The 24,286-nt window shown below is 42.0% G+C and overlaps 2 protein-coding genes across 8 annotated transcripts in view; both read left to right on the plus strand.

Moving 5' to 3' along the window:
• The first annotated feature begins 539 nt into the window (after positions 1-539).
• Positions 540-15,510, plus strand: LOC135539588 (probable peptidyl-tRNA hydrolase 2). 3 transcript variants are annotated; one of them, XM_064965554.1, is made up of 7 exons: positions 540-893; positions 4,405-4,527; positions 4,755-4,826; positions 4,928-5,020; positions 5,365-5,462; positions 5,717-5,831; positions 9,146-9,740. In XM_064965554.1, the coding sequence occupies exons 2-7, from the start codon at positions 4,417-4,419 to the stop codon at positions 9,200-9,202; spliced, it is 546 nt and encodes a 181-aa protein (XP_064821626.1). In that variant the 5' UTR covers positions 540-893; positions 4,405-4,416; the 3' UTR covers positions 9,203-9,740. The 3 variants fall into 3 exon arrangements, with proteins under 3 accessions (XP_064821626.1, XP_064821624.1, XP_064821625.1); XM_064965552.1 differs by lacking the exon at positions 9,146-9,740 and adding an exon at positions 13,504-15,510 and having other exon boundaries at positions 551-893; XM_064965553.1 differs by lacking the exon at positions 9,146-9,740 and adding an exon at positions 13,504-15,510 and having other exon boundaries at positions 561-893; positions 4,928-5,002.
• A 1,930-nt stretch (positions 15,511-17,440) lies between these two features.
• LOC135539589 (histone-lysine N-methyltransferase SETD5-like) overlaps positions 17,441-24,286 on the plus strand; it is a 50,560-nt gene continuing 43,714 nt past the window's right edge. For 4 of the 5 annotated variants that reach the window (XM_064965555.1, XM_064965557.1, XM_064965556.1 and 1 more), the window contains exon 1: positions 17,441-17,876. The gene's annotated coding sequence lies outside the window, so the exon portion shown is untranslated. The remainder of the gene's footprint in view (positions 17,877-24,286) is intronic. The other variant, XM_064965559.1, reaches the window with a different exon arrangement.

Below are 24,286 nucleotides of genomic sequence, written 5' to 3' on the forward strand. Positions count from 1 at the left end.
TTAACCTTTATTTAACTAGGCAAGTGAGTTAAATACAAATTCTTATTTTCAATGACAGCCTAGGAACAATGGGTAAACTGCCTGTTCAGGGGCAGAACGACAGATGTGTACCAGTCTGGATGTCAGCCAGTTGAGAGATCCTGAAACACTAATCGCGAAGAAGGTTGATTTTGTTTTGTGTATTGCACAGGGCAAACTAACAGAAGAAACTGGAAATCATTCAGGATTTCACGGCTGGAACATTGCAGGGAATAATGTCTGTAGATGTGTCACCCTTTCAGGCCCCAGAGGCTGTGTAGGAATCTGAGTACATTGACTTTTGTTTTTTGAGAATAATACGAGTGTTTTATTTTATTCGTTCAAGTATCAGTTTTTATCCCACACAGTAGGTAGCGCCAATATACCCTTTTGGATGTAGCCCGCAAATACGGCCCTTTGGCCACTAGAGGCCTCTATCATTCTCTATGGGCAAAACTCAGATAACGTTTTTGCCAAAATGCCACGTGCGTCAACTCACCAGTGCATTTATAAAAACCTAACCACTACGAAGCTTATATTCGATCGAATAAACCTCACGTAGCAAGTACATCTTTGGTTGAGCGAGTTCAACATTCAATTACCCCCCCCATACAAAAATCGCTCACTTCGTGGTCTTATTTTGGTGACAGATTTTGGGCGGAGTGAACCCTCTCGCTTTGCCTCTTTCTCTTGGAACGAACCGTTCTCAAAATGGTGTAAAAACCACAACACGCCCATTTTTGAATGAACAAGTAATCTGCAGTCAACAACCTGGCTTCGTCGTAGTGAAAGGACTGCGTGAATACTTGTCAAATTTGCACTCCATCCCACTAATTCACGGGGTTTATAGCTAACACGCTATCTCGGCAGCGCAGGTAGGTGTGGCTGTCGCAATTTTTACACCTTAAACTAGCTAACGTTGGTTTGCCAGAACTTGCAGGAAAAATAATACATAGCAAACTAATGCATGTTAGCTAGCTATGTAACTAGCTAAAATAACGATGTTTAGTTACAATGTAGAAATGCAATCAGCTATTAGTTAATGCGTGCTGTTCAATAATAGTATTGTTACAGTGCATGTTACTAGATACTGTAGCCAATTTGGTTGGTTGGCAAACGTTACGGTTTGTTTTCTATTTCATGGTTTACATTATTTCTCCTCGGTGTCTTGTGATAACCGTTGGCTAACTAGTTAGATGTCATCCCACAATCGAGCTGCCAATTTGTAAGCGATATAAGTAGCTCTTTCGTTCCATTATATGAGTAACTAGCTAGATGGCTGGCTAATGTTGGGCACGACTTGCTCTTCTCTGTCGATAACGATAATTGGCTAACCAACGAACGTTGCGTGCGTTGTAGCTAGAAAGCTACCGTTACCTAGCTATGTTAGCTTCCTCAACATAGCTAGTTAGCTGGCTAGCTGTAGACCACTGATCTGGCTAACTACATATTTTTTATTTATTTAGGTTGCTAAGTAGCTATGATATCAGTTCACTAAAGTTAGTTAGTGAAACACATGGCTAGTTACGGGGTGTCTTGCCTAGTCGTCAGGAGACTAGCCATCAGGGCTGCCATCAGTATGAGAATGTCTACTTGGATGAGGATGCCCTGATTAAGGTTGCACATTTTGGGGGATATTCCGTGTAAATTAACGAAAATATATGCACATTAATATTAATACAATTTAAATGTGATGTTTTTAGCATTGGATATATTTACCATATTATATGGAGACAAACATAAACCATTTACCTTATAAGTAGATATAATTGCAAATTATTCAATCCTTCCAATAGAAAAAATAATAATTTAGTTCCCAAATTGAACTTTAATTAAATGAGTTGACTCTTCACATGGGATGTATTTGTCAGTCTGTTGTGCTTTGGTTTGTGTGTTCCCAAACAAGGAACAGTTGCGCTCCGAGGCGGCTGATGTTGGTGGGATTTGGAGGATGATGGAGGCAACAAGGTGGCTGATGAGATATGGCATGACTGCCATATTGCATCTCCATCCCAAAGCCCTTGCTTGGAAGTGTACTTCTCCAGACTGCCAAGAACCTTGCCCTCATCCAGGCCAAGGTGGCGAGACACTGTAGTGATGGCACCATAGGCCCTGTTGATCTCTGCACCAGACAGGATGCTCTTGCCAGCATACTTGGGGACCAACATTTACGCTGCGGAGTGTATGGGCTTCAGGCAGAAGTCTTCACGCTTTTTCATGTATTTCAGAACTACAGTTTCCTCTGCTTGGAGCAACAGTGAAGTGGGCAATGCAGTACGGATTTCTTCTCTTACATCTGCAAGCAGAGTCTGAACATCACAGGATGGCATTGTCTCCCTCAATTCGTGCAATGGCTACTGCTATAGGTTTCAGGCTGCTTACCACTCTCTCCCCAAATACATCATCCAGGAGGATCCTCTTGATGGGGCTGTCCATATCGGCAGACTGATATGGCCATTTCTTGGAGAGACTCCTTCCCCTCCAGGAGACTGTCAAACATGACAACACCACCCCAACGGGTGTTGCTGGGCCGCTTCAAAGTGGTGCTCTTATTCTGCTCAGTTTGCTTGGTGAGGTAAATTGCTGCTATAACTTCATGACCCTTCACATACCTAACCATTTCTTTGGTTCTCTTGTAGAGTCTATCCATTGTTTTCAGTGCCATGATGTCCTTGAGGAGCAGATTCAATGCATGAGCAGCACAGCCAATGGGTGTGATGTGAGGGTAGAACTCCTCCACTTTAGACCAAGCAGCCTTCATGTTCGCAGCATTGTCTGTCAACGGTGCAAATACCTTCTGTGGTCCAAGGTCATTGATGACTGCCTTCAGCTCATCTGCAATGTAGAGACCGGTGGTGTCTGTCCCTTGTGTCTGTGCTATTGTAGAACACTGGTTGAGGGGTGGAGATGTGGTTAATTATTTCTTGCCCATGAACATTCGACCACCCATCAGATGATTGCAATACAGTCTGCTTTCTCTATGATTTGCCTGACCTTCACTTGAACTCTGTTGAACTCTGCATCCAGCAAATGAGTAGATAAAGCATGTCTGGTTGGAGGGGTGTATATGTGGCAAGAAACTTAAAGAAATCTCTTCCAATACACATTGCCTGTGTGCATCAGCGGTGAACCAGATGCATACACAGCTTGAGCAAGACATTCATCTGCATTTCTCTGACTACGTTCCTCCATTGAGTCAAAAAAACTTCTGATTCCAGGAGGACCATGAGCTGTTGCTATCGATAAGATGTCTGATTTCATAATGTTCACCTCAAATAGAAGTAGAGGGACTTTTGTCAGTTTGCTTGTTGTGAGTGCTGAGGGAACTTTATGCACTTGGCCAGGTGATTCTGCATCTTTGTTGCATTCTTCACATATGATTTGGCACAGTATTTGGAAATGTACACAGCTTTTCCTTCATTAGCTGCACTGAAATGTCTCCACACATCAGATGGTGCCTGTGGCATTTTCCTGTAAAGATTAGGGTGAAAATGTAAAAATACCCAAATACAATTCCATGAACAGATTAATAGTTAAGCAGTTAGATTAAACAACTCCTTTTGTAAGATAAATGTTTTAAAATTAAACATGTATGGAAACACTCCTCAGCAGGCTCAATTAACACTCCTCAGCAGGCTCAAGCAAGCTAAAACCCACATGGTAGCAAAAACTAACTAGCAGAAATTGTTAACAAGATAGAAATGATTTAAACACACTTTGCTGTAGGCTACTATTTACTAGTTAACAAAAAAAGTATGTATGTCATATTAAATATATTCACCCCACCTAGTATTGTTATCACAACTTAACAGAAAGCATGTAGTCCTTGGCTCATACAGTGTAGTAGTGTGGGCTCAATAGCATCTCATTAGTGTGCAAGATCTTGAGAATTAGTTGCACATGTGATGAAGAATGCACTGTGTGTGCCCGAGGGTTGCAATTCCATTGAATTGGGGATAATTTAACCAAAATATGCCAGAAGACCTAGAATTGCCTTGTGTACCTCACAAAAAAAAGGATTACTGTTATAAGCTAACTTTGTATGAATTTAAGCAAAATTCATGGAACATTTCTGAAATTCTGGACATTTACTGGAAAGTTTCCAACCCTTTGCAACCTGATGGCTAGTCTACTAGGATGAGCATAACCTGTCTACTAGGATGAGAATAACCCTGATGGCTAGTCTACTAGGATGATAATGCATCATGGTTCTCTGGCTGTGCCTCAAGCCTTGTTGAACCGGAAATACAGGCACCAAAAGTTAATAATTTAACATCATGGTGCTAGTCTTTTAAATTAATTGACACAGGTTGTGGAGAACTACGCTAAGGTGTATATGTTGAGTGTTTTTTGAATTCTGCACCAAACTAACTCTAATCTAACTAGCTCCAGCTAACTATGGAGCCCTCCGACCAACAGACAGGCCCAGACTCTGGCTCTCAGGAGGTCAACCCTGTGTACCTACAGCAGCTTCGAGAGCTGGACATCCCAGAGGAGGCTGCCAAGCAGGTGGGTTAATTTACTGTATACAGGTTCTCTTGCATTTCCTGAGATATGATCTGCAGTATATTATGTCAATTTTATCTTGGTTCTGCATTTACATTTTCTAATGCAATATTTATATGTATCTACTTACTAAGGCATCCATAATGACTGTAAAGAGTACCATAGCTATGATTGACATGTCTAATCCATCCAGCATTGTCTGCCATTTTCTATGTTTCTCCCTTCCGCAGGCACTCTTGCACACCCGAAATGTGTCTGCTGAGGAGGCTGCCATGTACTACTTCAACAAGCTGGAGAATGAGGTACCCACGAGATAGCCTTAGACCGCACAGGTACACGTTGGTACATTACCTCTCCTGTATTGTGTCTGAGCCCACCCTGACTGTCTCTCTCGTCCCCTCAGGAAGAAGGAGACGACGACCTCATGTTCAAGATGGTGTTTGTGGTGAACATGGACCTGGCCATGGGTGTGGGAAAGGTCAGTTTGAAGACAAAGGTTGGAATGTGTTTTGATTGATTTTATTTGCCCGTTTTTAAGAAAACCAATGCATGCATTGTAAACGCGTGACAGGAATATCACAGTCAGACTTATTGCCATTGTGGTCCCTAAATTACATGGTGCAAAAACATTACAAAGATACATTACATATCAAGATATGATATATTCTGTCTGGCTAGTATGCTTGTTGTGGTGTAGTTTGTTCCAACCAGAAGCACAAAGGCCCAGTTTGCCCCGGTTGTTTTTTACAAATGAGAATCACACCTCACACTCAAAGCTAATACATGAAACTTAAAAAAAAAAAAAAAAATCTGCTTACTCTTAAAGTGTGTGTTGTGTAGGTGGCTGCACAGGTGGGCCATGCGGCCATAGGGCTTTACCAGGCCCTGCAGGAGAAGAACAGCTGGAGGGAGATGGCCTGGAAGTGGGACCATGGCGGGTAAGGAACTGACTGGACTATTTTTTTTTTTTAAATTAGGGCTTTACTGGAGCAATACCATAATCATATGTGTTACTTGAGACTCCACACTGTCGAACAAATTGGATCTGATCAGGTAAAGAACGCCAGACACTTTTATAATGCCATAATGACATCTGGTAATGGCAATACCACTATCTGGCTGTTCTATGTGCCGGTTCAACCTGCTGTCGATGTTTGCCACAGCAGGATATCTGTGTGTTTGTGGTGTGCAGGGCGAAGAAGGTGGTGTTGCAGGGGACCAACATGGCTCACCTTTTGGAGCTGCAGGCCCTGGCAATGAGCCTTAGCCTGCCCACGTATCTGGTCCAGGACGCAGGACGCACCCAGGTGAGACGTGCGGCTACACAGCAACGGTTTCAGGACCTAGTTACAGACCCAATGCGCCACTATTACAGCTCTATGGTAGCACTGCTGCACCTGTTTACATGCCCACAACCCCACCATGACGGTTTTGTAGTTATAGTAGCTCCTGCTTATAGACACATGCACCAGCATTGGGGCTCCACAGCAACACCTGCTGTGTTACGTGGAAGCCATTGTTTCCACGTAACACTATAGTGTCTGCTTTTAGGGGTACGCACAGTCATTATGATAAGTATTGAGTTTGAACGTAGTATACCCATCTGGTTTGAGGAGTTGGCGAGACAACTTTGGTCAACTCTGAGTTCAACTTGGGACAACCGGTACCACAAAAGAGGCTCACCGTATAGCCAGGTAAATGTATATGGCAACAAATGCTTCAGAACTAACCTGCTCTGGGGCATGCTAACTAGGAGATAACTCCATTTATGAAGTGTCTGAGACATGAGTTGAGGACCAATGAAATCCGATTCGTTCCCTCTTGTGAACATTGCGTCATCAAAGATGAGATTAAACATTTAACTAATCAGGTTTGTGTGTAGAAAAACTAAAATACCTATCACATTACATATTCAGTAATGACAGCGTGCATTTGAAATGTCCTGCTTTGTAAAACTATTGTATGACATTATACAATTGTTTTATCCATAGGAGTGGGAGACAAGGCGCTGTGTGCATTAGAGGTCGACCGATTATGATTTTTCAACGCCGATACCGATTATTGGAGGACAAAAAAAATTATATATATATATTTCTCAAAATAATCCAAATTAATCTGAGATTAATCTAAATCCTGAGTTATTATTATTTATTTATTTTTTTACCATTGTTTATTATATATATAATAATGTTTGTAATAATGACAATTACAACAATACTTAATGAACACTTATTTTAACTTAATATAATACATCAATAAAATCAATTTAGCCTCAAGTAAATAATGACACATGTTCAATTTGGTTTAAATCATGCAAAAACAAAGTGTTGGAGAAGAAAGTAAAAGTGCAATATGTGCCATGTAAGAAAGCTAACGTTTCAGTTCCTTGCTCAGAACATGAGAACATATGAAAGCTGGTGGTTCCTTTTAACATGAGTCTTCAATATTCCCAGGTAAGAAGTTTTAGGTTGTAGTTATTATAGGAATTATAGGACTATTTCCCTCTATACCATTTGTATTTCATTAACCTTTGACTATTAGATGTTCTTATATGCACTTTAGTATTGCCAGTGTAACAGTATAGCTTCCGTCCCTCACCTCGCTCCTCCCTGGGCTCGAACCAGCAACACAACGACAACAGCCACCAACGAAGCAGCGTTACCCATGCAGAGCAAGGGGAACAACTACTAGAAGGCTCAGAGTGACGTTTGAAACACTAACAAGCTAGCCATTTCACTTCGGTTACACCAGCCTCATCTCGGGAGTTGATAGGCTTGAAGTCGTAAACAGCGCAATGCTTGACGCACAACGAAGAGCTGCTGGCAAAACGCACGAAAGTGCTGTTTGAATGAATGTTTACGCTCCTGCTTCTGCCTACCACTGCTCAGTCAGATACTTAGATACTTGTATGCTCAGTCAGATTATATGCAACGCAGGACACGCTAGATAATATCTAGTAATATCATCAACCATGTTTAGTTAACTAGTGATTATGAATGATTTTTTTGTTATAAGATAAGTTTAATGCTAGCAACTTACCTTGGCTTACTGCATTCGCATAACAGGCATTCTCCTTGTGGAGTGCAACGAGAGGGAGGCAGGTCGTTATTGCGTTGGACTAGTTAACTGTAAGGTTGCAAGATTGTACCCCCGAGCTGACAAGGTACAAATCTGTCAATCTGCCCCTGAACGAGGCAGTTAACCCACCGTTCCTAGGCCGTCATTGAAAATAAGAATGTGTTCTTAACTGACTTGCCTAGTTAAATAAAGGTATAAAAAATAAATAATAATAATTGGCAAATCAGCGCCCAAAAATACCGATTTCCGATTGTTATGAAAACTTGAAATCGGCCCTAATTAATTGGCCATTCCGATTAACCGGTCGTCCTCTAGTGTGCATTGATAAGCACATGAGACTGCCTTAACGATACCTAATGAAAGAAAGCACTTATAATGGCCTATTTCACATCATAGCCTGCTAAATGTGCAATAACTTTTTTGTAACCAACATTTTTAATTTACCTTTTGGTATTATAAAATGGGATTAGACGGGGGTACAAATATTACAATGAGTTTGAGAAAATAAGAGTGCCTACAGAAAGTATTCATACCCCTTGACGTATTCCACATTTTGTTATAGCCTGAATTCAAAAATATTTATTTTCTCACCCATCTACACACAATTCCCCACAATGACAAATTGAAAACATGTTTTTAGAAATGTTTGCAAATTTATTGAAAATGAAATGCAGGAATATCTTATTTACACCCATGAGTCAATACATGTTAGAATCAACTTTGGCAGCGATTATAGCACTTGAGTCTTTCCCAGAAAGTCTCTAAAAGCTTTTAACACCTGGATTGTACACTATTTGCATTATTTGAAAAGTTCTTCAAGCTCTCAAGTTGGTCGTTGATCATTGCTAGACAGCCATTGTCATGTCTTGCCATAGATTTTTAACTCAAAACTAACTAGGCCACTCAGGAACATTCAATGTTGTCTTGGTAAGCAACTCCAGTGTATATTTGGCATTGTGTTTTAGGTTATTGTCTTGCTGAAAGATGAATTTGTCTCCCAGTGACTGTTGGAAAGCAGACAACCAAGTTTTCATCTAGGATTTTGCCTGTGCTTAGCTCGATTCAGTTTCTTTTTACCCCCCCCAAAAAACCTCTCCGATGAGCATACTCATAACATGATTCAGCCACCACCATGCTTGAAAATATGAAGTGGTACTCCGTGATGTGTTGGATTTGCCTGAAACAGAGCCTTGTATTCCGGATATAAAGTTAATTTCTTGCCCATGTTTTTTGCAATTTTAATTTAATACCTTATTGTAAAAGGATGCGTGTTTTGGAGAAGACAAAAAAATTATATTCAGCGTTCCCTCTTTTCACTTTCGTCATTTAGATTAGTATTGTGGAGTAACTACAATGTTATTGATTTATTCTCCGTTTTCTATCACAGCCATTAAACTGTCTTCCCCTCCAGCAACTTGAGTTAGGAAGAGGACGCCTGTATATTTGTAGTGACACACCATCCAAAGTGTAATTTAATAACTTCACCCTGCTCAAAGGGATATTCAATGTCTGCTTTTTAAAATTTTGATCCATCTACCCATAGGTGCTGTTTGCGAGGCATTGGAAAACCTCCCTGGTCTTCATGGTTGAATCTGTTTGAAATTCACTGCTCGACTGAGGGACCTTACAGATAATTGTATGTGTGGGGTACAGAGATGAGGTAGTCATTCAAATTGTTAAACACTATCGCACACAGTGAGTCCATGCAATTTACGTGACTTGTTAAGCCACTTTCTACTCAACTTTATTTAGGCTTGCCATAACAAAGGGGTTGAATACTTACTGACTAGTTTCAGCTTTTCATTTGTAAAAATGTCTAAACATAATTCCACTGTCATCAAATTTTATTGGTCACATGCATGTGTTGAGCAGATGTTATTGTGGCTGTAGCGAAATGCTTGTGTTTCTAGCTCCGGCAATGTAGTGATATCTAACAAGTAATGGCTAACAATTTCACAACATACACCGAATACACACACATCTAAGTAAAGGAATGGAATTAAGAATATATATAAATATATGGACGAGCAATGTCAGAGCGGCATAGACTAAGATACAGAAGAATAGAATACAGTATATACATATGAGATGAGTAATGCTAAATATGTAAACATTATTAAAGTGGCCTATGATTTCAAGTCTATGTATAATAGGGCAGCAGCCTCTGTGCTAGTGATGCCAATTGAACAGTCTGATGGCCTTGAGACAGACGCTGTTTTTCAGTCTCTCGGTCCCAGCTTTGATGCACCTGTACTGACCTCGCCTTCTGGATGATAGAGGGGTGAGCAGGCAGTGGCTCGGGTGGTTTGTTATCCTTGATCTTTTTGGCCTTCCTGTGACATTGGGTGCTGTAGGTGTCCTGGAGGGCAGGTAGTTTGCCCCCGATGATGTATTGGGCAGACCCACCACCCTCTGAAGAGCCCTGCGGTTGCTGTCGGTGCAGTTGCCGTTCCAGGTGGTGATACAGCCTGATAGGAATGCTCTCAATTGTGCATCTGTAAATGTTTGTGGGTTTTTGGTGCCACGTCAAATTTCTTCAGCCTCCTGAGGTTGAAGAGGCACTGTTGTGCCATCTTCACCACACTGTCTGTGTGGTTGGACCATTTCAGTTTGTCAGTGACGTGTACTTCGGGGAACTTGAAGCTTTCCACCTTCTCCACTGCGGTCCCATGGATGTGGATAGGGGGGTGCTCCCTTTGCTGCTTTCTGAAGTCCACAATCATTTGTTTTGTTGATGTTGAGGGAGGTTATTTTCCTGGCATCACACTCTGAGCCCTCACCTCCATGTAGGCTGTCTCATTGTTGGTGATCAAGCCTACCGCTGTAGTGTCATCTGCAAACTTGATGTATGAGTTGGAGGCGTCCCTGCCAACGCAGTCATTGGTGAACAGGGAGTACAGGAGGGGCTGAGCACGCACCCTTCTGGGGGCCCCAGTGTTGAGGATCAGCAAAGTGGAGGTGGTGTTTTCTACCTTCACCACATGGGGGTGGCCAGTCAGGAAGTCCAGGACCCAGTTAGATACAGGGCGAAGTTCAGACCCAGGGCCTCGAACTTCATGATGAGCTTGGAGGGTACTACGGTGTTAAATGCTGAGCTGTAGTCAGTGAACAGCATTCTTACATAGGTATTCCTCTTGTCAAGATGGGATAGGGAAGTGCAATGGCGATTGGATCGTCTGTGGTTCTATTGGGGCGGTAAGGAAATTGAAATGTCTAGAGTGACAGGTAAGGTAGAGGTGATATGATCCTTGACTAGTCTCTCAAAGCACTACATGATGACAGAAGTGAGTGCTATGGGGCGATAGTCATTTAGTTCAGTTACCTTTGCTTTCTTGGGTAAAGGGACAATGGTGGCCATCTTGAAGCATATGGGGACAGCAGACTGGGATAGGGAGAGATTGAATATGTCTGTAAACACACCAGCCAGCTGGTCTGCGCATGCTCTGAGGACGTGGCTAGGGATGGTGTCTGGGCCAGCAGCCGTGCGAGGGTTAACAAGCTTAAATGTCTTACTCGCGTCGGCCATGGAAAAGGAGAGCCAACAGTCGTTGGTAGTGAGCCGCGTCAGTGGCAATGTTATCCTCAATGCGGGCAAAGGTTTTTAGCTTGTCCGGAAGCAAGAATTCGTTGTCTGCGACTTGACTGGTTTCCCTTTTGTAGTCTGATATTGTCTGTTGACCTTGCCACATCTCGTGTCTGAGTCGTTGAATTGCGACGCCGCTTCGTCTCTATACTGACGTTTTGCATATTTGATTGCCTTGCGGTGGGAAAACTACACTGTTTGTGTTCTGCCATATTCCCAGTCACCTTGCCATGGTTAAATGCTGTCCCCAGTCCACCTGGCTGTGCTGCTGCTCCAGTTTCAACTGTTCTGCCTGCAGCTATGGAATCCTGACCTGTTCACCGAACGTGATACCTGTCCCAGACCTATTGTTTGACCATGCTGGTCATTTATGAACATTTGAACATCTTGGCCATGTTCTGTTATAATCTCCACCTGGCAAAGCCAGAAGAGGACCGGCCACCCCTCATAGCCTGGTTCCTCTCTAGGATTCTTCCTAGGTTTTGGCCTTTCTAGTTTTTCCTAGCCAACGTGCTTCAACACCTGCATTGCTTGATGTTTGTGGTTTTAGGCTGGGTTTCTGTACAGCACTTTGAGGTATCAGCTGATGCACGAAGGGCTATATAAATACATTTGATTTGGTTTGCGCTTTCAGTTTTTCTTAAATGCTGCCATCTATCCATGGTTTCTGGTTTGGGTAGTTTTTTATAGTCGGTGGGTACAACATCTCCTATACACTTCCTGATAAACTCAGTCACCGTATTGGTATATTCGTCAATATTATTCTCGGAAGCTACCCGGAACAGTCCGCGTGATCAAAACAATCTTGAAGCGTGGTTTCCGATTGGTCAGACCAGCATTAAATAGTCCTTAGCACGGGTACTTCCTGCTTGAGTTTCTGCCTATAGGAAGGGAGGAGCAAAATGGAGTCGTGGTCAGATTTGCCGAAAGGAGGGAGAGGGAGGGCCCTGTAGGGCATCCCGGAAGTTGGAGTGGCAGGGGTCGAGTGTTTTAGCAGTGCAAGTACTACAGTCGATGTGTTGTTAGAACTTCGGTAGCTTTTTTTCCTCAAATTGGCTTTAAAATCCCCAGCTACAATAAATGCGGCCTCGGGAAATGTGGTTTCCAGTTTGCATAAAGTCCAGTGAAGTTCTTTTGAGGGCGGTCGTGGTATCGGCTTGAGTGGGGGGTATATACTGCTGTGACTTTAATTTTTTATTTAAGCTTTATTTAACTAGGCAAGTCTGTTAAGAACAAATTCTTATTTACAATGATGACCTACCCCGGCCAAACCCTAACGCTGGGCCAATTGTGCGCCACCTTATGGGACTCCCAAAACAGAAGCCCAAAACACCGCTATAACCGAAGAGAATTCTCTTGGGAGATAATACGATCCGCATTTGATTAAGTTATTCTGGGTCGGGTGAACAAAAAGACTTGAGTTCCTGTATGTTATCACAATCACACCATGAGTCGTTAATCATGAAACATGCACCCCCGCCCTCCTTTCCCGGAGAGAGATTTATTCCTGTCTATGCAATGAACTGAGAACCCAACTGGCTGGACCGACTCAGACAGCATATCCAGAGAGAGCCATGTTTCTGTGATGTCTCTCTGGAAAGAAACCCTCGCCCTGAACTCGTCAACTTTATTATCCAGAGACTGAACAATAGCGAGTAATATGCTCGAGAAGCGGTGGGTGTTGTGCACGCCTCGTACGTCGGACTAGAAGACCACTCCGGCTGTGTTTTTGGGTCGGCCTCTGGAATCAGTTCAATTGCCCTGGGGGGTGCGAACAAAGGATCCGCTTTGGGAAAGTCGTAATTCCTGGTCATAGTGCTGGTGAGTTACCGCCGCTCTGATATCCAATATTTCTCCCCGACTGTATGTAATAACACATTTGCTGGGCTAATGATAGAAATAATACATTTTAAAAAATCTGCAGTGTTTCCTAAGAGCTAGAAGCACGGCAGCCCTCTCTGTTGGCACCATTTTATGAGATGGGGTATTGTGTGTAGGCCAGTCAATTTTAAATTCAGGCTGTAACAGAACAATGTGGAAAAAGTCAAGAGGTGTGAACTTTTTGAAGGCACTGCAAAAGACAATACAGCAGAAATTCGGGGCTCACAAGTTCTGTAGAGGACAGGGGGGGTGGAAATGCAATTCAACATAAAAAGCTATCTGCATCAATTAATATTAAGGGGTTCTCTATTGAGATTTAAATAAATTAATGCCTAGTCTTCCCTGCCTTCCCACATACTTTTATTGTTACAACCTATTCTTAGTACCTCCTACCCACAAGGATGCTAGTCTAAATTCTATGACCTGCTCTTTGCCAGGTGGAAGCTGGCTCGCGCACTATCCTGGCCATCGTTGGGGAAGAGGATATGGTGAACAACGTCACTGGAAGTCTGAAGCTGCTCTGAGGGACTTAACCGGCTGTGGAGGTGCAGGGCCATGTACAGGGCCATGTACTGCCACTGGGGCAACCAGCAGAGGGCAGCATCCCCTAACAGCAAAAGGTTCTCAACATGCAAGCGCATAACAACAACGTAATGAAACAAAAAAACAGGAAAAAAGAAACAACCAGACATGACCCAAAAACCAAGTCGAACACACTCAGCCATTTTTCTTCTTGTTTCCTGTCTGATCCACTGACTGGAGAAGAGATGTACACAGAGCTGCTTAGGTTGAGAGGAAGGGACTGGTTCCCCGAACTGACCATGTTGAAGGCAGTTTGAACAACTTTTAGTGTCTACTTGTATCTTTTTTGATTATGGAGTTTTGCTAGTTAAGGGAAAGTCCATTACTATATGAGAGCATCATACCCAATTTTTTACAAAGGTCCATGACAATCTTAATTCCATCTCCCAATTTAAAATATGATTTTAGCGTTTGAAAAAAAATCAAGGTTAGAACCTTGTCTTTTGGTGATTGTTAAATACTGTTGTCATAAATTCAAGGAGCGAAATATGTAATTGTAATATCCTTTAGGATACTGCTTGGGAAGAGTGCTTTACTGATACCTTTACTGATACCTATTTCTTTGATGTATAAAATGGTGTTTATGTATACATTCTCTCCCAAAGACCATGTCCCTTAGAATCTATAACACTACATACTGATGTCAAATGTCCATCCATTGCACTTATGTGCATCTGCTTAGGCCATATATAATGTGGTGTGCCCATTGAGATAAACGGCTCATCTTTATCTGTACCATTATAGCACTTTGACAGCATAGGTAGCGCCATTGAGGCTAGAACCCATAGGAATCCCCACCCAGTTGACTACTTTGACTACTTCCAAATGGCGGAAACATGGAAGCCCTCAATGGTGCTGCCCATGCTACAGGCTTTTGGCCGCTAGAAGTCTATCAGTCGCTATGGGTATGTCATCCTCCACGTTTCGCACAATCACTGTTGGACTTTGTTACATAATTTTTGTGGTGTATTTTAAATTTATTTTTCTGTTCTTGCAAAAAAAAAAGGGGGTAAGGTCGACTTGAGGCTCAATGAGTTATAATTCCTTGACTGGGGACTTGGTAGAAATAACACTGTATTTGGTGAATAGGATTTGAGTGTAAGGAACTCATTGTATGGGTCAAAATAAGTGACAGTGCTGATGCTTGCACAGTGCCTAAGCGCATGTACTTTAGCTGACTTATGGATAATAGTTTACACAAGTGAAATATTTGTGTAACTGCTTTGAGGGTAAATGTGTTTGCACTGTGTAGCTAGCTAGCTAAATGGTTGCGCAATTAGTTTTTTACCAAACCGGTACATACATATTAAGATGGCGTAGCAAATACAGGTTAACATTTGTTAAGGACCGCTTAAAGAATGATTGATTCTTGCATTTAGTCTTCAACATTTGACTAACAGATACCTAGGATATATTGTATGTTTCTGTTAAAACAGCTCTTTGTTCATTACTATATAATAAATTGTATTTTGTGGGCATGAGATTCCATTTGGGACCATAAATGGCTCTGAAGTCTTAGTAAATATGGAAAAGGCTTATATGACGTGACTTGCATCTAACAGTTACTCAAATGAAATGTTTTTATATTATTTGTGTTCGAGACCATGCAAAGCCCCATGGCTGCATCCATGTTAATGTGTTAGGGCTTTGATACCTTCCTGTGTTACAAGCATTTGTTCATATTAAAACCTAGGAGACAATTAGAAATGACTCCTGACCAAGTGAACTGATTTTTATGTTTTAGTTACGTGATCCGTATAACACTTACGTTTTATGTGAACATTTCTACCCCAACACAATGTCATATGGCACACAATTCATTTGCTGTTTTGTTTATTGTATTAAAACTATTAATGTTGGAAGTTGTGCCCTGCCACGTTTGTAGCCTGTTCATCGTATTTACGAAGGCACTATATCTGGAACGGTTGCTGGGAGACTTGTACATGGTCCTTCAGAAGAGTTCTTTAATCACGTGAGGGTTACAGAACAAAGGTTATCCTGTCTGTACACTTACCCAACTTCCCAAGAACATTTTACCAAACACAACCTGGGTGCGTCTTTCGGTTCGTTAGATGGGTGTGAGAACCTGGAAACCAGTGTGGAACTATTTGTTATGTGTTATTCTTCTGTTATATTAGGGTCAGAATGCATTCTCATTAGTTATTTGTCAATAGAGGTTTACGGGAGCCCATCATGTCTTGCTTGTTTTATGTATTGAGCTACCCTCGATGAGAAAAGGTAGTAAATGTACCAATCGTTTATCAGCAGAGCTGGGAAGCCAAATAAATTAACAAAGCCTATGCCAATTACGTCAAGGGTGTAGGAATGGTTTGCCCTTCCCCCATATCAATCCAAGTGAGGAATAAAACCAAGATGTCGTACGATCTATAATTATATCTATTTTGGAACTTTATCTGTTCACTAAAATGTACACAGTTGAACTAAACTGTAAATCGCTCTGTATAAGACCGTATACTAAATTAGTAAAATGTTATAGAAAATGCATTTAAGAAAAAAAAACAACCTTGATTTATTCCGATCACGTAATCTTCGTTTTCATCGTGCAGAAATAGACAGTGTATGGAAGGTCTCAAATTGATAATTTATATTCACAAAAATGTACACAGTTTAACATCTTTATTGTGAGTTTGTGGTTACATGTGTCACCTACTGTCAAAATGCATTGGGTTCGGAACAATTTGAGTAAAAGTAACAATGTATACATTTTGAGAAGCGTGAAAAAACAGCGTTATATCGTCTAGCCGTATTTCCACTTCCCACCGTTGCAAAACAAATGACAGTAGCATGATCATTTTAGCCAATCCCAATTATTCTCCCAGGTCTTATGACGTCAGAACAAATTAAGAAACCAATCGCATGAACGCTTAATTACATCCAGTCATCCTCAGACGCAGTTATGATTTATTGTTTACCAACGAAGGATAATGGAAGCGGAATCTAACATTTCATCCATTCTTTGAATGGGCGTTAGAACAGTCGAACATGAACAGTAGAATATAGCCTCAAATCAAATATGTTTTACTGCTATGGAACGTCTTTTTTTAAATAAGAAAATACGATCTGCTCGCAAACATGGTATTTTCGTGCAGTTAATGAGCCATTCGAATAGATAGTATTTTCGTGAAGCGTATAAATGGTTATCCCCAGTCAAGTGTGGAGCGACTGAATTCGGGCTGGGCAGTAGGTGGGACCAGAGTTAATACATACAACCCTGGTCAATTTCCCTGCCCAATCCCATGCCAGATCATACAAGCTCGCCCGACATCTCATATTCTGTTGTATTTCCTTTTATGGGGCCCGGTAGACCTCGTTTAGCTAAAAATTGGCTACTCTAATTATTAGCTCTATCTGTATGTAACGAAGTTGTTTTCTCTTTGCGTTGAGCAAACACATAAAACATTCAAGCAATATAATCCTTCTATAAAATATTGAGAGAGAAAAATCCACGACTTTTTCATTTAATTACTTGAGCATTTTCTTCGTACTGTAGACACGGGTCCGCTTTTTGTATCAAATTCTCTGCCAAATCCATCCATTTCTACGGTCACTTGCTCTCACTCCTGTGTGCCACCACTACACATAGCAGAATCCGAATGTGCTTCCACACCCCTCCGAGAAGAACGTCACGCCCTCTGCGTAGAGAAAATCCAAATTCGTCGCCCAATCGCTTGCTCATACAGACTAATAAATATATAAGGAGGCAGGACATCGGCGCAAAACCCGCCCTATTAATCAGCCCCTGCATCATCGCTTGGGAAACCCGGTGGCATGGTTGTGTGTCACTTTCGCTGGGACCCGCGGTCGATGCCGGTGGAGGGGGATGGGTGCCACTGCGAATGTTAGAACCCGAGACAGAATCAGAGCCCTGTACAACATAGAGCAGCATATACCCCTTTATAAATATCAATTGTAAATCATATAAAACGCCATAATAAATAGATCCAAGCACCGGGGATTCAACATAGACACGCGATGGAAATACGGTCCCCAAGCAGGACAGGGAATTAAACTTTTAACCTTTGCGTGGGAGACATAGAGAAGTTTGTTTCCTACCCCGTGAGAGGGAGCTAACTTGGGGGGCGAAGGATACAGGAGACGCCGAGGTTGAGGCCTACTGGTCTAGTTCGATTTGATGTTGGAATACTCGAAGATCTGCAGACAACACAGGAGGATATTTTATTTGTGCTGGGCTGGAATGTCTCACTAGGTGAGTGGTTGTCATGTTAAATGTATTTTTTGGGGGGATGATCAACTTTTCAATGTTTTAGTTTAAACACATTGAATTGCTTTTTGTATTTCAGTATCATAACGCCATCAATAGAAATTCAGTATCAGTAACCCTGTTCTCTAGCTAATGCAACTGTCACTTTGTCGTCCTTCATGGGATAGTTTAAGTCTTTTCATAGTTTAGATTCCTTTTGCTAATATTCCTGATGTTGTCTAACGTCGCAAAGCAGTTGATGTATGCAATGATTATCCTTGGTTTTGGCCAGGTCCTCGTGCAATTCATGTAATTTAGCTAGCCGCATTCATTGGAATTCTTTGGTAGTTAGCTAGGCTTACTGACGTTACCTAATATCAACACTATGTATTCTTGTGTTATGATAACCTGAAACATTGTATTCATTTGCATTTGTTCATTTAATTGAACTAACGTTAGCTCAGCAATGAGTGCATTTTATTTAGTTACACCATTTCCATAGCTGTTACAAAGGTTTCAACTTCTAATGGTTGGTTCCCACGATGACTGAGCAGCTGAATATTCATATCAAGATAAATATCCATATTTTGTTTTTTGGTTCTGACTACATTGATTATAGTCTACCTAAAAATAGGAAATCTAGCTAGCTGTTAACTAGTAGCTATATACCTTTTCCCATTGAAGTGACTGTCCACGTAGTAAGTGGGTTTTATACCAACTACATTAGAATAAACCACGTTTTCAAGAAGACACTCAGTTGGCTCCATGGGACCCTGGTTTGGTGTTTATTAGCTAGTTAGCTAGCTATATGAGCTTGTTAGCAAGATTGGCTAGATAGCTAGGTTGCTTACAAGTTGCTTGCCTTAGCAAGTTGATAGTGTGGGTGTAGATGGCTGTAGTTTGGAATCATCAGTTTGATACAAAGTTGCTTTTCTTGGTAGCTAGCTCTGCATTTAGGAGCAGCCTTGGACGAAAATTAGTGAGGGAAATGTCCTCAAGTAAGTTAGCTAGTTGACTAGGCTAGCAAGGATGTAGCTAACTTTATGGATATTTTCCAGTTGATTATGTAGTCACTTGATTTAGTATTTCATTATCAGTCTGAGTTGTGAGATGGTGAGTATAGCTACGTTTGCTGAACATGTTTACAGTTGTGCTTACATTGAGCTAGGCTATTCTGTTATTTATTCCCGAGTTAGCCAATACTAATGTTAGCCTAACCCTAGCTACGTTTTGAGTTCAGTGTATTTGCCTTGTGGGGTAAAAAAAAAAGTAGGCTATTTATGATTGGGGAAAACTTTTCTTTGTCGATTCAAGCTAATAGAAAGCCATATCTCAATAGCAGTGACTTGCTTTTCTCATTCTTCTCCACCTCCCCCATCCACCAACCCCCAACCTCTGTGGTGGAGAATAGAAATGGGTGGTATTTGAGGGAGCTCGCGTTTCCTTTTTTTAGCCTCCATTTTTATTTCAACAAGTGAGCCTGAGCGTTAGAATGGAATCGCTGTAGACTCGGATGCTGATGCTGAGCTCTGTTTTTCTGCGAAGTTGATTAAACACCGTTTGGCCTGTTTGACTCTCGGTCTATGTTGGACAATGCCCTGTTAATGACACACACGATGAACTCGACGGGCAACTGTTTCACTTCGTTGCCACCAATGTAGCCAAATTAATCTTTCCTGTCATTGTAGAGTTGATTTGGACAAGCCCTCGCAGTTTATTTTTAGCTTCACCCATGACTGGCCTGGATCTTGTTGTTGACGTTGGCCTAATTGTAAGATCAGTAAGAAGGCTTACTGATCTTCACATTTAATTTTGTGTACTGGCTGGCAGCCATTACATTTTTTTACTTATGCATTGTTACAATAGTAAAGGGCCATTGCCGTTGAGCTTATGTTATATAGTTTTCTAAATTCATTAGGACGCCACAATAGCTGCCCTCATCATTGCCTGAGTTATTTGGGTAAACTCAGCTGCCCCATGAAGACTCCATGAGGTACTGGTTACTGCCAAAATAAAGGAAACACTTGAGTAAATGAGGGATACAAAGTATATTGAAAGCAGGTGTTTCCATACAGGTGTGGTTCCTGAATTAATTAAACAATTTACATCCCATCATGCTAAGGTTCATGTATAAAAAATACCCAGTTGCCCATTATTTTGGCTACCATGGCTAGAAGAAGATATCTCATTGACTTTGAGAGCGGTCTCAAAGGAGCATAGGGGGCTTAAAGAGTGTGTCTCAATCACTAGATGCCAACCCAATTGAACACTTATGGGAGATTCTAAATGATGCAACATTTTCATAGAAGATTAGTGTCACATCCCTCCAAATGAGTTCCAGACACTTGTAGAATCGCCAGAACGACTAGTGGTGGCGACTAGTGGTGGCCCAATGTCCTATTAAGACACTTCGTGTTGGTGTTTCCTTTATTTTGGCAGTTACCTGTACATGCACTGTCTATTGCTCGCAGAGAGTTGGCTACGGTGAGAAAAATAACTGTTTGATTTCCTCCCAGCTTTGCCTGTGTAGGCCAATCTGGAACCGGATGTGTGACGACCTAGTCAAAGCGAATGTGTTGTGTCCAACTCAGTGTTCAACGTGTCATTACCTAGTCCTTTGGAATAATAATACAAATTTGCTATGTTCTCTACAAATATTCTTCAAATGTCAAAGTTCTTCTACAAATTAAATGAGTGTATAATGGTTAATTTGTCAGTCCTCATTTCAACCCAAATAGATGAGCTGCTGTAACATTTGTGTACTTTATTTGATAGTATAGCAAGGTATGCTGCTGTTGATTAGCTCTGCTTAGATTAGAAGCCTTCAGTGTCACAACACGGCATCAGAGGCCTACACATCAAGAGCACGTGCTCCTGTTTTGTATAACCGCAAAATACTGTCAGTCCATTTTTTCAGATTGTCAGGAATAAAATGGGAAAACTTAAATGTCACTGATGGACTGGTGATTTGATGAAACAGTTTGGCTACCACAACCTTAGTAGTGCTGCTACCACAACCTTAGTAGTGCTGCTACCACGACCTTGCCAATTTCATTACTGAATAGGCGGGATTGAAATGTGCTGGTTGCTCTCGAAGCATGCCGGTGGTAAGTCGCACAGAGTAGACTTATTTCGATTGGTCCCGGCGCGCATTCTCTGAATATGTTTTCCCATCTTTTAATAGCCTCGCTGCTGCCGTTCTGGCCACTCATAACCGTTTGAAACACGAGCCCCCCCACACTCCCCCTGGCCTGACCCTTCTTGTTATCTAGAACAAACGGTGTGCTCACCAAGAGAGACAAAGGCAAGCACACAAGCCCCTAAGAAACGCAGGGAGAATTGGGACATGGACACACAATGGCTCGCTTTCTTAACCCAACCTGCAAATATTGTGAAATGTCCACATGGTCTACTTGACTTGTTCATTTTCTATAACCTGCCTCATATAGCCTACCATTTTGCATTTTTAGGCGCCTCTTACACAGGGTCACCTTGTGAGTGTAAAACACTTCCCACCGCCCACGTAACATAAAGAATTTAGCCTACATATAACACGCAATCAACATAAAGGAGTTAATGTAATAGTCATTCAGAAAGAGAAAATGGCTTCTGTACACTTCTGTTTTGCCTTGGCAAGCTTATCCTCGAGAGTACTGTACTGTTGAAAACATCTGCTTGGATTTCCTTTGCATTATTGTGTGTGTGGGGGGAGGCTGTGGAATTCCCCCCAAAAGTGGGCCTCGCTAACTTTCGGAGATCTGAAGGAATGTGCAGACGGGCAAGATTAGTCTGGCCTGTTTTTTTTTTTTGTGGTGTTCCTATTAAAGTGGATCGATGGCTACACCCACACAGCTGTAAAATAACTACAAGTGATCATTACTGTTGGGGCAACAATGTGTCGTTGAACTAACATAACACTAATCCATGTGAGGGGAAGTTGTTTCTCAAATGTTGACATGGTTGCATCTTATTTGGATCACCTTTGTGTGTGAGAGAGACTGGCAGGATGCTGGCCGGTTTTCAACAAAGGAAGACAGGATCCCAGCTCCGTCGTGCAGACTACTTTAGGCTAGGGGGATGTGGTTGGTTGTTAGGAAGAGCAAAGAGAGAGTGGGGGGAAATTTGCTATTTTTTTAGCTACCCCATTTGTATGCTGATGACACTTCGTTTCATTACATGGAGGGCAGGTGTGTCCATTGACATGGTAATGCAGTGGTGAGTTTCTGCTTATGTAGAGCACAGTCACTGTTTTGAATGTGTCATTATATGGCCAGTTGGACGGATTGAATTCATGGCTCAGAGAATTAATAAGAGAAGCTTGGTTGTGTCTGAGAGTCTGTGGTTTCACTTTAGCTACCTCCTTGTTTGGTAGTGATTTGCAATGGCTTTCAGAAGTGTTTCTTCTACAAATAAATGTCCTGCAGTGGGGGGTGGAGTATGTGTGTGTGTGTGTCCCCCCCCGGATAATTTTTATAAATGACTGAAGCTCATTTAAAAATTATTAACATATTGGACTGTCCATTATTTGTGTGGGGCTAAAATGTTTGAATTTGTCCACCGCATAGTTCATTTTCACTCTCCCCTACGTGAGATTACGACACATTGCCCAGTTTACTTTCTTTGGATAGCCTAGCTCATGTGAAAATGGCTAACGTAGGCCTAACCAGCAGAATAAAAAGCAAGGTTACGATAAGGGTATAGGCTACAACACAATTGTGGAAACAGGTGCTGCATGAGTGAAATCCCATGTTTGGAAGGACAACAGTGCGGTAGATGGATACACCGCCTACACAAAGTACAAGCAGAGAGGCCTATTTTGTTTAAGCATATTCAGTGATCACATGAATTCAGGCTTTCGTTCATTAGACCATACGCAGGCCATTTAAAGTGTAAACCGATGTGACTACTAAAAGTTTGAGTTGCCCACTAAATAAATGTAGCCAATTTTTGCCGTCTATATTAGATGGCAGTCGTAACTTGAATACGCCTCGAGAGGAAAATTTATCTCACATAGATCACACAACAAGCCGCCTATATAGATAAAATATTCTACTATGGGGTTGTCTTTTTTTTTTTTGCTATTGTTTTTGTGTGCTTTTCTCTCTAATATTCCATATTTTTTGGGACGTTGTGGCACTAATTTTGGTGCAGCGCCACAGCTAAATGACTGCAGCGGAAACACTGGCTTTCAGTGAATCCATTATCTCTGCTTCTTTTATTAGGAGATTGCTCTCAGCTATGGTTGCTGAGAGCAATCCTTTTTACTGACTGGACGATAGCAAGATTGTGGGTAGTACTGCACATGCTGGATATTGATTACTTTTGCAACATTGTTTCGCTCATGTCCATGCCAGTGAAGGTTGCCTGCATTTGAATATGTGTTTGTTTAAGGGTGAGTGTGTGTGACTGCCTGCGTATGTGACTCTTTCCCTCCCTCTTGCTATGTCTCTTGTTCCTTTGCTCGCTCTCTCTGTTTCTCTCGCTCTCTCTGTTTCTCTCGCTCTTTCTCTCTCTCTCTGCTCTTCGGCAGCTGCTCTGTGTTGTATTGCTGGCTCGTCTTGCACAATGGGGTTAAAAAAAGTCGCTGTGACGCCTGGCTCTGGTGCCCTCTGATTGGCTCATGTGCTCTGGAGTTGCTCCAATGGGGCTCGCCGATTCCTCAACCCAGCCATGGCACTGGGAGAGCAGTGTTGCAGAGGGCTCTGCTGGGTAATTCTGTTGTGTGGCGAGGAGCAAAGCTTCTTGGGAAAATAATGGAGGGGGAGGAGGAAGAGGCTGGGGGAAAAACAAGGCCAGGAGAAGCGGGCGAGTGAGCTACGTAATCATCTCACACTCTCTCCTCTCGTTCTTTCTTGCTTTCTCCTCACGCCCTCTCCCCTTCTCTCATGTTCTCTCTTCTCTTTGGTTTTCCGCCCTCATGCTCTGTCCTTCGCTCTGTTTTTTTCTCTTTCATTCTTTCTCTTTCCGTCTTGCTCTCCCACACAGGCAGTTTCTCCCTTCCTAGTTTTCATTTATTCATTTTTTTTTTTTCACAAAAGGGCTCTGATTAATGAAGAGAAGAAGAAGAGCTTGGCCATGTTCCCCTCTTATGTGGCAGGGACAATAAAACAAGCTCGAGGTCCGAGCACTGACACTTTTGCCTTGGTCAGGTGAAACCATTGCGAAACCATATTTCTGACTTGTGTGTTTACACAAAGGGTGTTGTTGCACCGCAGAGAGCAAATGAGGAAGATGAAAGAAATCGTTGTCGGGCCGCTCAACACCTCCCTACCCACTGCAGCCTCGTGAAGGCTGCCTTTTTTCATTGCCCCTTTCCAGAATTGCTACATGTCTCCCTCCCAAAACGGGTTATGGTTGAATTGAAGGTTTGGCAGCAGTAGATGTGTGCACTCCATCCTGACCACAATCATGCAATG

Source organism: Oncorhynchus masou, chromosome 5 (genome assembly GCF_036934945.1).
Source record: "Oncorhynchus masou masou isolate Uvic2021 chromosome 5, UVic_Omas_1.1, whole genome shotgun sequence".
Classification (NCBI taxonomy): Eukaryota; Metazoa; Chordata; class Actinopteri; order Salmoniformes; family Salmonidae; genus Oncorhynchus; species Oncorhynchus masou.

Bases quoted from the DNA above. Each gene is read 5' to 3' on its own strand.
- LOC135539588 (XM_064965552.1), top strand. From the start codon at position 4,417: ATGGAGCCCTCCGACCAACAGACAGGCCCAGACTCTGGCTCTCAGGAG. The intron at 4,827-4,927 runs GTACCCACGAGA...TCGTCCCCTCAG, and splicing joins TCAACAAGCTGGAGAATGAG to GAAGAAGGAGACGACGACCT. The intron at 5,463-5,716 runs GTAAGGAACTGA...TGTGGTGTGCAG, and splicing joins TGGAAGTGGGACCATGGCGG to GGCGAAGAAGGTGGTGTTGC.